Below are 13,886 nucleotides of genomic sequence, written 5' to 3'. Positions count from 1 at the left end.
TTTGTTCAATATAATACTGCCTTCCAGTCCTCTGCATCTTGTAAATGATGAGATCTGAGTAATCCCTTCACTTTCATTGCTGATAAACCCCAAACAGTGCACTCTGCTGTATCTTGCCATCAATTTTCTCTAAACTGGTTGCAACATATTAACTCGGAGCAGTCTGGCACTCTGCTAAACCGGGATGGAATGAGCCAACAGGCTCAAGATTTGCTGGGACTGACGATGAGAATTATGTAATTGTGTAAACCTAATTTTCAGAGGAAGACGAGTTAAAAACCACAGTAAAAAGCACAGAGTTCCCACAAAATCGCTTTTCCATATCACTGTGCACTCAGTGCCCATTCTCTGAAAATTGAGTCTTGTAAGAACAGGATAGGTTTTGTGAACAAAGAGGTCTTATGGAGAAAAATACCCACAATAACTTTTTATAGTCTGGAAAAATTAGTATGCCTCCTGCATACAGCTGCAGTGTAGCACTGGAAAGAACTGGTTTGGCATATCCATATCTCCCTTTTATTTACTAAATGAAATGGAAAGTAAGGATTTATGCATGGAAAGAAATTTCAGGACAGTTATTTAAATAAACAGATATCAATTGTTTTATATTGGTTGAGAAAAGCAAAGCAAAAAAAAAAACCAAAACAACAAAATAAAACAAACAAAAAAGCAACAACAACAAACAAACCAAAACAAAACCTCAGTGAAACATAAAAAGAGGAAAAACTAAATATCCTTTTGAATATGTCCTTTTCATTCATGCAGTAGAAAATGTTTTCTCATATATCACAGCAACCCACAGTACTGACCAAAAAATTCTGTAAGTAAGCCACAGTATGGCAGGTACAGGATTTTTTTTTAGAAGAGCCGGTATAGAGCATATGTTTTCTGAAGCACTCATAAAAATTTATATGCTATTGTGAAGGTTCCACTGCTTGTATGATGGAATTTTTTATCAAAGGTTTTGTTTTGGTGTGTGAGATTGAAATGCAGCTTAGCAATTTTATCACATCTGTCGTGTGGCTAAATTTTGTGTGCAATATTATGACAAAAATTATTGCATGAAAAAATAAGTGAAAAAGAACTCTCTACATAGTTTTGAATGTAACCTCTAAAGCTATTTAGGGAAATGAAAACCATTTATTCAGATCTTGGTATATCTCACCTGTGCAGATGGAACTGACCATCAGTTTGACTTAACTAGGATTGTGAGTGAGTGAAAACTTAAAGATGAGACAGATTTTGGAAAGCATCTTAAATAAAACAGAGAGCAAAAGTTCACTAATTTACTTTGGAATTTTCTGTTGTTACATAATTGTATACAAACTGTATTTAGCTTTCTCTCAGGAAAAATGGCAAAACTAGAGACAACAGAACTGCTCTCTCTCTTTTTTTTTTTTTTTTTTTCCCCCTAAAATCGATTTAACAAATTATGTTTGGCCATAGGAAGTTTAGATATTCCCACAATCTCAATAAACACTATATCCTTTAGAATATGTGATGGAGTGTCAAATTTAGTAAAGGAATTTATAAAACAATGGAATAGAATTTAATGAAAAATACAGACTCTTCCAATTAAAAGATGGTGAGATACTACTTTTTCTATTTATAAACATGCTTAGTTTACCAGTATGATCATTTTCTATTTTTGGTTATGATTTCTACTGAATTTTTTCCTAACACTGCAAAAGTACAAAGCTAGCTCTATAACATGCCTTTTTCAACTGATAATGCTCTATCTGAAAAAAAAATAGTAGTCATTGCATTATAGCTTTGAATTGTTGCTGCTTGAATTTCTAGTGCAATCTGTGAAGTGACATGCTTTAATGTTTTTATTTGTGTGTCTGGTTAAGTTATTAGAATGCCTTAACAGCTCTTCACAGTATATGTTATTGCAGTTAGATACTAAGTGAGCACTCTGAATCTAGCATTGTGATCCTTAAAACCTTGCAGATGACAACTCTAAACAACGTCTATGACATGGGAAAGACAGACACATCACAGTATTTCATCTTTGTTCATTCTACATCTAAAAGTCTAATAGTTAGTCTCCATCCATTAAACAAAACCTTGGCTGTGTTTGCAGAACTGGTTAAAGATTTTTGTCCTCAAACTGAAATGGGTCGTCTGCTCAAAAGCAGGAGATGAATCTGACACATCGTACACCTCATGGCAAAAACACACCCAGGCTGTTCTGGGCAGGTATCCTTGCAGTCTGGAGCTCGTTCTTTGTTTGGGCTTGCTGTGGTCTTATCCCACAGCTGAGTCATGGAGAGTGTGCTTTCAGGTTGGAAATAGGAGAAGTTTCTTCTCCAAGAGTAGCTAGGCATTGCAATAGGTTGCCCTAGGGGGGTCGTGGAGTCACCGTTCCTGGGGGGGTGTTTAAGGAAAGGTCAGATGTGGTTCTTTGGGACATGGTTTAGTGGGTAATATTGGTGGTAGGGGGACTGTTGGACCAGATGATCATGGAAGTCTTTTCCAATCTTAATGATTCTATGATTCTGTAAGGAAGACAGGAGAGAATTTCCTGCTAGCTCCCAGCACAACCAACGCCCTGGAAGACTGAAAGCAGAAAGCATAAAAAAGCATCTTTTCATTTCCCACTCCACCTCAGTTGAGGTTTCAAGGATAGGATTAGTCATCATAGGTCACCTGCTGGCTCACAGAAAGGGATTACATAGCTATGTTTTTACTTTCTTACTAATTTGCAGTCCAAAAATTCATCTTTAGGAAGTGAAAGTTAAATCTTGCACAAATGATTTAAATCTTACTCAATGCAGTTGAATAGTCTATTCTGGAAAGATAATATGATATCAAACAAAGTGTGCTTATTATTAACAAAGTCATGTAGTTGAAAAAAATCTACAGGTATAATAGATCGCAGGCTGCAATGGTTTATGGAAATTAAACTAAAAGGTTTTCTTCACATCTTACTGTCTGTTCCCAGATGTTCTGAAGCTAATGGGACAGCAATTAGAATTACAGACTCCAGGGACATGATTAATCTCATACTAAAGTATGGACCCACTTTTTGTTACATTGTCACTTAAACTTCATTGACTAGATACTCACTAGCTCTAGCAGGGCAGATAACTCATGTATAGACGAGTTAGGTAGAATAATATCTCCCTGATAAATGAAGCCATTTAAATACACTTACCTTTCTGTTGGTATGGATCCATGGGCTGGAAGGTGTTTTCAATTAAGATTGAAACTGCCATGTTTATGACAAAGGTCTTGGTTACTCTGAAGCCTGCTTCTTTTTAGACAGTTGCGCCTTTTTTTTTTTTTTTTTTTTTTTGAAGGGGGTAATAAATGCTGTAACTTAAAAGCAAAGAAACACACAAATTTCATCTGTCAGCATTTTGTTGGCAGCATTGATGAAAATATTTTTGTCCAGCTATCTTCACTAAATCCACAACTGCAGAAAACTAATGGAACACTAAATAATTTACCTGAGATCTAGTCAATTTAAAAGAACGACAGAAGAAACTGCAGGGACACAATGGCCTCTGAACTCCTTGCTGACCTTGCTCTAAATGCTGTGTTAGAAAGTCAGACTGAAACAGGGAAGGGAAGCTGATAGTATACTGTGTTATACCAAGAAACACAAAGCAAGCAAATTTAAATAATGATTTTCAAAAAGTACCTACTTCGTGTGTGAAGTAAATGCGATGACAACCAAAAGATGCTGAGACTTACACTGAAGTGTAACTTCCAGTCTGACACGCTAATTAAATAAATACATTTAAAAAATAGATTTTAGATTTGATAGTTTATCAGAAATGCATTAGTTACTTTTCCCGTGAGAACCTCACAAGAAAGGATCCCTAATTGAAACCAGTTGTAGATATTCTTGGGTAATGGACAATGGATGATTTTTAATCACCTGATATCTATTTTCCAGTAGAGCTATGTGTAATTATGTAGGAACAACATCAGCAATTATAAGCATTAGAATGAATTCATAACATTTCTGATGACAATGTCTGTAGAGCAACAGTATTGAATTGGCCCAAAGACAATAAAGTCAGGCTGACTGTTTGCATATGCTGAGCATGATGTGTCTGACAGTTATGCATGTCACTCAGTTTGCTCTTACTACAGCAGAATACCTTATGATGAGAGTCATTCATAAATTAAGTTTCTGTAGAATGAGAGCATCCATTTCAAAATGCAAAGTGATAAGCATTATGAGGTAAGTAAAGCTAGAAATAATAATTTCTGACTGAATAGCTAAAGCTTGTTTTATTCTGTAAGAAGAAGAAATACATACAGTTTAACCAAATTCCTTGATCAAAAAAAGAGATGAGATATAGTTGGTATGTCAAAATTTATACTGCTGAGTGAAGAGTGTGGTAAGGAAACAAATCCTTGTATACTTTTCTTTTTGTGGTAGGCAGTCAGACTTGTTCATAAAGTTTGGATGGGATCTCACCCATTCACTAGTTTGGCAAGAGGGTTGAAGCACCATAAAGATTAAAAAAAAAAAACAACACACAACACAATAACTCATTAAGCCTAGGGCAAAGGGGATGTGGAGTATATTTAAAAGACTGACTTCGGATGGTGTTTCTACCAGCCTTAATTTACAAGCACCCGGAGAATGCAACGGAAATCAGCATGACATGTCAAGGCAGGACCACAATAGCGAGTAACGCTCAGGCTCAGAACAGCCTGAGGAGGCTGCCATAATTTGTCAGAGTCTTAATTATGCTGGATGTTTTTTTCTAGTTTCTCAGATAGACCCAGATGGAAAAGATGTTTAAAAACCAGTGTGTTCCACTGTTTTCCCGAATTACGTGTTATTACCTATTGGTGATAGAACACATTATCTTCTGTACATCTGGCATTAGTAAGAAGGGTTTTCAGGGTATTATAGTATGCATTGGAGCAAACTTCACCAGGATGCATTGTAGATTGAATAATATTTTCAATATACTAAAAGGGAAATATTCTTCGTACTTGAGGATTCCGTGATAGTTAACGTTTGCACAGGGCTTAGAAATTAGTTTTATATTTATTGTTCAGATGATGAAGGTATTATTGTATTTTAGTTTGACAGAATCTTTTCACTACTGATAGAGTTCCTCCTGTTGTGTATGCTGCTTCTGCTAAACGCATGTTTGCTTCCTGGTATACATAACAGCTGACAAATTGTCATCATGTTATGGTTTATCCTTACATCGAATGTCTGCAGTTGGTTTCAAAGTAATTTGATGACTGAATGTCCTCCCTTCTCATCCACATTTTGATCTTACTCAGTTAGAATCATACTTAGCATGATTTTTATTCAGTGTGAGGATGCAATCTTTGAAAAGACACATACATCACTGGAAAAAAAAAAAAGTAATATGGACTATCCAGTCATGTAAAGATTTATGAAAATATTTCTGGATATTTGGACATTAATGTGTTGGGTCCAGCTGTGAGTCACATGGGAGAAGAGAGGATAAAGTCAATGCCCAGCTGGGAGTGCTAACATGGAATACATGAGATATCTTCAAATCCAGTCATATATCATCTCATAACCAATGATGAAATAAGCCAGATCATTAGGATGTGGTTTCCTAGTCTGTGGAACTCACTTCAAATCTTGGATATCTAAGACACAGAAGATGGTTCTGCTGCTATTTGGCCTTCATGAGTCTTTTCCTGGAGTATAGCACTTATTGGGAGCAGCCCATTAAGCAGACAACTTGAAAGAAGTGAGAAGATAGCAAAAAGACTCATCAAAGGGTTGGAAGTGTGATGTATTATATCTCTTTAGACTCAAATGAGTGAAGTAAATCATGGGGATAGGAACATCGGCACTGAGTGCTTTTTGCATATGATATTTTTGGAGTTTGCATAGAATTCATATATTTTGAGATGGATTTAAATGGCATAAAATACAATTAAGTAACTCATTTTAGGGAAAATTCGTGATAAATGTGTACTTATCCATTTTAAAATCTTCCATTTTAAATGCAGAGAATATATTAAACCTCAGGGTTGCAGCAGCTAATAGTACCAGGAAGAAAAGAATAAAAAATAAAAATGTCAATTCAAGTTGAAATAGGAATATTAATTGAGAGACAGCATCTCAAATACAGGCAAAAGACACGCAGTTTTCCTCAATTGCCTTCAAATCATAGTAACTTAGAAATCTAAGATCACCAGTTTTCACTTTGGTTTTCAAAAGCTGTTGCTTTTAGTCTAAAACTTAATTATGTCTTGAATGGTAGTACATATAGAAAGTGTTGGATTTGACTATTTAGATTGTGCTTAGTTCTGCAATTAGTTGCAGGAATTAATTCAGTTAACTGTTTCTTGATAGAAAGATTTGGAACGAAATATACCCATTGTATTCCTCTCTGTATTAGGGATTATTTCATCTTTTGCTTTATAAATGCATTAAAAATCTCTACCATTGAATAAAACAGCAGCACAAAGCATGTTACTACAAGTTCTATTCTTGAATTCAGCAAAACTGAGATGAAACATTGGGTAGAAATTCAGTCTTCCTTGCAGAAAGAGATTGCTAAGACTGCACTGCTAGGCAATGGAAAACATAGGCTTTAATATATGAACTTTGCCATTTCTCAAGAAGGGTTATAACTGCATCTGATTAAAATGAAAAACTGTAAAACACCAGTATAACAAAGCATTTTCTGAGGAGACCCCAGGCAGCTATGAACCTTACAAACAGTTGTAGTAGAGGTATGTATTTCAGAGAATATAACACAGAATCTTGCATTTACTTACTTTAATCAGGTTACAACTTTCAATACAAGGAAATCAGTAGGTAGATTAAAACTACTATTCAGTGAGTTTTTAAATTATTCTAAGGTAAAATTAAATTAAGTAAAAATATAGTGTTGATGTTTGAAGATACCAGCCCATAATAGCATTGACCTTCACTTGTGTGAAGTAATTTTCCTAATATGATTAAACATAAAGTATTCTCCTTTGCTTGTTTCTGTTGTTAAATCGGATTTTCCTGCTTAGTAGCTTATGAAGCTTGACAAATTTAGCAACAGTCTCATTATGTGCAATCATGTAATTTGTTTCATCATGTGGAAGCTACAAATACATTTATTTTTTGCTGCTATTTGAAGCCATGACTGTTCGAATTACCTTATTTCAGTCACATTTTTTAAACCTCTTATTCTGAAACTGTGGTCTAGGAATTACCTATGGACTGAGAGATCTTGAGTTATCTGTAAATCATGCCAGGATGTAGGCTTCAAGGAGCCTTCAGGGTTGCAGCTCTATAGAATCCACTGCATTGCTTGAATCAATGCATTTGATAACTACATTGCCATTTAACAAGGGTCTTACAGAAATGCATTTAAGTCTGTTTCTGGAAGGTGTGTTGAGTCATAAGAACAAATAGTGAATCACTGCCAAAACTATGCCACAAGAGTACTTGCCCTATTAAAAAAAAAAAAAAAAGGCAACATGTTTATAGAGTGCACTGGACAATATGAATATTTTAGCCTAGTTTCTGCTGTCAAAGGTAAAATAGGCTTAAAGTTCCTTTGCATATTGCCACAGAATCTATGCAAGTGCCTTCATTAGCATGCAGTTCAAATCAAGAGCGCATGTGTTATTGTTGTCAATGTTGTTTTTTAAACAAGTTTCCCAGTTGTTCCTACTTACTGCACAGCAGTTCATGTTGCAGAGCAATCATACCTTGCTCAGATAGGATTCGTTTCAGATGAAACAGAGGATGCATTCTGGGACCATTCCAGCCATTAATTGGTGTTGAGTCCATGGGACCAGGCTAGAGCTCCTCTGAAGAAACCCTACCAAAAACAAGTGTAATGAAAATATTAGGTCCTTACTACCAGCTGCCTCACTCTGCAGATCTACTGCTGTCTGTGTTGTTTAGTACAGAGGTTTTTAAAAGGATCATTAAAGCAGTGATTTTTTTTTTTTCAGTGAAACACAGCCAAATTTCCTGCATTTTCCACAGGAGATAAGAATTTCTGAATTATGCTACACATTCATTCAATAGATTTATATTATCTCATGAGAACACATAATCACATAATAAGGTCCTTTTCCTGAATTATTATTAGGAGTCACTTGTACTACTTAAAGTCTTCATTTTTTTTTCCTGCCAAGCCAACAAGTAAATGACTTTTTATCATTTTCTATTTAACACTTATCATGTTATCGCTTCACCAATTTGACTTGTGCATTTTCTATTTTGAATGTGACAGGAAGCTCCAATGTACTGGAATAGGGGAAAATTTCATTAAACAGGTCGATTTCAGTGTTGGTTTTATCTCATGAATTATAATATCATGTTGATGAGAAGTGTGCTATTTCATTATTGTTGCTGCAGTAAACCAGAAATGTTTTGAGCTGCCAAGAAAAGGAAAATCTGTCACGTGTATACTACCAATAACCATCAGCACTGGAGACAAGCTCAAAGGGTTTCCTCACATAAATTTATGAACACTTTTAAAATTGCTTCTAAGTCTATAAACGTATATGTATTTGCACTGCATATGCTAATACTAAAATAAAGCTTCTTGATCTTCTTGGGTGGTCGGGAACTGGGACAGGTTCCCCAGGGAAGTGATCACAGCACTAATACTGCCGGAGTTCAAGAAGCATTTGGACAACACTGTCAGACGTAGGGTCTGGTTTTTTGGGTGGTCCTGTGCAGAGCCAGGAGTTGGACTCCATGATCCTTGTGGGTCCCTTCCAATTCAGGATATTCCATGATTCTATGATTCTTCAGGCTGATATGGTTGTGAGACAACTTCTGGACCTTAACTAAAGTTTGTTATAATCCTATGGTTTTGCCTTCCATAGCAGAACTTTGCAAACAGGTCCAGTGTCCTGGCTATTGCTTCTGTAGAGACTCTATCATGTGAATTTAGTCCTTGTGGAGAGAAAAAGAACTCTCATTTCTTATTCTTTGAGGTTTAACTTATAAGGAAAAGTGAAAACACAACACATCTTTTTGCACTTCTTTTTGCATATGAATCATTCATTATTGAATACTGCTATGTCTAAGAGAAGAAGCAGCATCTAACATGAGATGAAAAGTATACATATTTTAAACTCTTTTGCTCTTGATTTGAATATTATTGTCAGAGAGTTGGTTTATAAAATGGTGTCAATTGTTATTCTTTAAAATATATATTTATTTATTTTTTAGTGGCCTTAAATTTCCAGACCCCAGGAGTACAAATGGAATTGCAAAATGGAAAATTCCTAGACAATGGTGGTTGTGGCTATATTCTGAAACCAGAATTCCTGAGAAATCGCAGTTCAACATTTAACCCATACAATGTGGGAAGATACAGTAAGCCAATGTCTCTGTCAATAAGGGTAAGTTTAGTTAATTTTTAATTTGTTTGATAAAAAGTGAAAACAAACTAATGTTATGTATTTCAGACCTATCTATTATCCATTATTAGTTTCTTATTTTATCCTCACTCCCGTTTGTTGGAAAGTTTAATGTTATTTTTAACAACATATCACTCATATATTACCTATTGCTGCTTGGATGGTTTCCCATCTGTAATTGGCTTATGTTTACAAAGTGTCTAGATATTCAGAGGTTATAAGAGCTTGTAAAAACACATGATTTCCATAGTGTTGTGTACAGAAATGTAAATGTACCTTGCATTGTGTCATAAGTGTAGCTGACATAAGAACATCACTTAGGATTGTGGGGACTGAACTCTGAAAGCCTTCAGAAACCAACTCTACATGGTATTATTTTCTTTAAGTATGAGTAATACTATGTATACTACAATAATGCTACTTAATGAATGCAAATGTTTAAAGATATGCTAGGAAGCTTTATGTTTAATTTACGTTTAGATATCTTCCTATACATATATAAAAGACTATTTTTCATATTAAAATCATATAAATAATTGTAAAAAAGGAAAATGATCAATAAACCTTTGAATTATTTCTATTTCTCCCAAATTAAAACCTGATTTAATTCTTAAAAATATTAGAAATAGATGTTATTTAAAATAATGGATTATAAAAAACACTTATTTTGCAGTCAAGTAGATGTTTTATAATTATTTGCTAGTTGGAAAACTACCTTTTCCCAATGAAAAAATGCTGTTTCTGATTATGCAGTATACCACTTGCATAAATGCTGTTTAATTAGCATAAAATTAGTGTATAATTGATATTTCTTTCAGAGAAATAAATAGTGGAGATAAAACATTAGCTAATAACAATTATAAAATGCTTACTTAATGTGTGCACCTAATCAAGAACATTTTAGTGTCCTAACAGTGAGCATACCAATTACGAATAGACATAGCCGGATGATTTCAAGCACCCATGCATATACATCCATTATTTTAGCCCTTATTTGTATAAAGCTGGAGTTAATTAAAATGAAAAAAAAATATATCCCTGACTGTAATCCAGGAGACAGGCAAAATCATTGACAATGGGAAGGAAATTTCTGAGTATGGAAGAAGTGGGCACAGAAAAAGGCAGCTTTTTAGACTGATGGCATAGACTGGGATGACAGGGTGGATAGTGCAGGATGCAAAGCAGCAGTGGCATCCCACCAGCTGTGGGACTGTGGGGCTCAGAGAGCCCTACTCACAGAGTGAGCTGCAAAAAACAGGAAATGCTTGAAGACAACAAAAAATAAAAAATAATAATCAGGAGTGGGAGTCAAAGGAAAAACAGTTTCTGCTAAAGATGATGAACTTGATGAATGGAGAAATTTATATTTAGAGGTCAAAGATATAAAAATCTAGGGGTTAAAGTTTCTCAGGCTGACTAGCTGAATTTAGAGAACATGAATGAAGACCAAAAACACACAGGGCTTGATTTTACTTAATTCAATACCATTCTTACCTGATGTGCCACAGTTCCCATCACAAAGATTATATATAGCCTTTGAAGAAGAAATATGAATATGCACGGTATTTAAAATGGAGATTTCTAAGCATACCATATTATTTTTCTACTCTCTCTGTATGTCTGTTTAACCTTGGGCCTCACAAATGGATTGTATCTATGGATTTGGGTCACAAATGGCTGAAAACAGCATTCTCTTTGCATCCTCTCAGAGGCTTAGGCTGGGTCTAGCAAAGGGGTAAAAGTGTGAAATAGAACTTGTCCAATACAGCTGGATTTTACTGATGATGTTCAGGACATGTCAAAGGACTTCCCCTGGTTCTAAATGGGCTGTTTGTCTTTGCTTTCATCTTGAAAAGCTTTCTACTGAGGGTAATAGCTATTTTCCAGGAAGTAAGGGGACAGCACCTGGGTTTGCTAAGCCACTGCTCCTCAGTGTTTCAGGCTAGAACTTTTCTTGGACCAAGATGTTACAGAAAGTACCTAAGCAAAATGTGGAGTTTGTGGTTTTTGACTTTTTGGTGGATGACAGGGGGATAAGAATCTGCATACTGAGCTTTGATGTTTAGTCCTGAGATCTGGATCAAAGCATCACATCTCTTACCTAGGCTTGCGGATTTATATATCTCTCTTGATAAATTTCAGCATTGATTTCTAAAAAGCAAACACTGTACAGATGGTTATTCTCTCCCAGGTGTCCCGATAGATGGCAGACAAAGTTGTGACTTTCATAAGTCCTTTCTTAGGCTGGGTGCCAGATTACAGGGCACTCTGAGGCAAAATTTCCAGGTAACTAACTAAATTAAGGAGAATAACATCAGGGAGCCTACTGGCTGAGCTTTTACGTATTCCTGTGAAAGAGCAGGAACATAGGTGAAGAACGCTGCTACATACCCTGCAACACCGCTGATGTCACCCTGAGTGTTAGTGCTAGTCCAGTAGACACAGCTTTAATAGAAATTCATGAGCTTGATCTCAGATATTGCAAAAAATCACCACTGATTCCTCCTTTTTTTTTTTTTATGGTAACTAAATACCACGTTTACAGGCAGCATTGAGTGAAAAAGCTGAAATCTGAAAATTATTATGTAAAACACGATATCAAATTAGCCAAGAATTAAATTAAATAGGAAGTGCCATATTCTTAATTTCATTGTGTTTAATGTGTATTTTTGTAACAGTTTCGTTATGGCTGATAAATGCTTCTTATAGTAGTTTCTTATGGAACAGTTTTTGCTGTGATGGCTACTATATGGCTATCATGTAAAGTTAATCCTTACAGTTATTTCAATACATTACAAATTTAATTTTCCAGCTCATCAGTGGTCATCAGTTACCACCCAGTAACCTGTCGAAGACTAACAAGGCTGACCCTTTAGTGCAGATAGAAATTTACGGTGTGCCAGATGATCAAGTGAAAAGAAAATCTAGTGTCATAAAAAGCAATGGTGAGCATCAGTCTGTCTCTTAACTGTGAACAAAGGACAATAATATTTTATATGGAATGACCATTTTTCCTTCCCAAGAAGCTGTTATGTTCTTACAGAGTCTGCAATTATTTCTCTCTAGATGAGGATCTTCTGGCACAAAATCTCTAGCAGAAGTTCAAGCTATGTGCCATTTTTGTTGAACAGTAAGTTAAGGAAGCGTAAGCTCTCTATTAGTAGCACTCTCCTGAAGGAAGATGGAATACGCACTGTGTTTACCCACTGTTGCGGGTTGGTCCCAGTAGGCAGCTAAGCACCATGTTTGCTGTTCCGCCTTACATTCTCCCCACCCACAGTGGGATGTGGGAGAGAATTGGAAAGGTAAAACTTGTGGGCTTAGAGAAAGACAGTTTAATAGGTAAAGCAAAGCTCTGCGTGTAAGCAAAGCAAAACAAGGAATTCATTCAGTCCTTCCCATCGACAGGTAGGTGTTCAGACATTTCCAAGAGTGCAAGTCTTCATTGTGCATAACAGTTACTTGGGAAGACAAATGCCATAAATTCGAATGACCTTCCTCCTTCTTTCTGCCAGCTTTTATTGCTGAGCACACCATCATATGCTATGGGATATCCCTTTGGTTGCTTGGGGTCAGCTGTCCTGCCCATGCCCTCTCCCAACCTCTTTTGCACCCTCAGCCTACTTGCTGGAGGGGCAGTATGAGAAACAGAAAAGTCCTTGACTGTGTAAGCACTGCTCAGCAACAACTGAAGCATCAGTGTGTCATCAATGTTTTTGGTCTCAGAGCCAAAACATATCACCATAAGAGCTGCTATGAAGAAAATTAAATCTCTCTGAGCCCAAACCTTTACCATGGTACGTGTAAGGGAATTTTTGTGAAGAAATGTCTGCAGTTTCATCATTTAGCTTATATGAGGTTTCTATTAGGACTCCTCCCTTAACTGCTTAACAGGTGAAGCGTGCAATCTTGGCGTTTGTCTTCAAGCATTCCCTTACCTTTATCATATAGATCTTCTTGAATTCTCAGCCTAAAGGTTCTCTGTGATCTTCCTTCTTTTGTGTCTATCTCTCCTATTTTTCCTTTCTTCTTTTTGTAGACTGCCACCATTTTAAATTGGTCCCTAAATCCATTCTCTCTCTGTATGAACACTGTTCAAGGCAAAGTGTCCTCCTCCTGTTCCACATCCCCTTTTGTATTTTGTTTTTAGTCATGTGATCACTTTTCTACCTTAATTCATTCAGCTCCTGCCTCATTTCCAATGCTGTAAAGAGAGAAACTGGCAAAAACATTAAATTGGTATGGCTATTGGAAAGTTTAAGTTGAGCAGAGATTTTGAACCTGAGTATTACTCTCCTATTTTGCTCTCTTTAAAGGGGCAGTGGCAACTTTCTCAGCCTTTTAATTTACACTATTATGTAGGTAATAAATGATAAATCCCTAGAAGGGGATGGCGTGTGTGCTATAGACAAGTCCCAAGCTGTCTGTGTTTGCTTCATTCTAAGCACTTCCTTCTGACCTATATCACTTCAGTCAGTAGGAACCTCATCATTTATTTAAATGGGCACAGAAATCTGGGGAAAAAGAAAGCATTT

At 36.0% G+C, this 13,886-nt stretch overlaps 1 protein-coding gene across 1 annotated transcript in view; it reads left to right on the top strand.

Moving 5' to 3' along the window:
• The window catches only part of PLCZ1 (phospholipase C zeta 1), a gene marked incomplete at its 5' end in the record, with an annotated part of 53,957 nt that overhangs the window by 35,041 nt on the left and 5,030 nt on the right, over nucleotides 1–13,886 (top strand). The window contains 2 exons of the mRNA XM_080575730.1: nucleotides 9,161–9,333; nucleotides 12,164–12,296. Of these exons, the coding sequence (XP_080431856.1) occupies nucleotides 9,161–9,333; nucleotides 12,164–12,296 (306 nt within the window). The remainder of the gene's footprint in view (nucleotides 1–9,160; nucleotides 9,334–12,163; nucleotides 12,297–13,886) is intronic.

The sequence above is a fragment of the Anser brachyrhynchus genome (assembly GCF_964034855.1).
Source record: "Anser brachyrhynchus genome assembly, chromosome: 1".
In the NCBI taxonomy this organism is placed as follows: Eukaryota; Metazoa; Chordata; class Aves; order Anseriformes; family Anatidae; genus Anser; species Anser brachyrhynchus.
The sequence above is the reverse complement of the archived record's forward strand: the minus strand, read 5'-3'. Positions and strand labels throughout refer to the sequence as shown.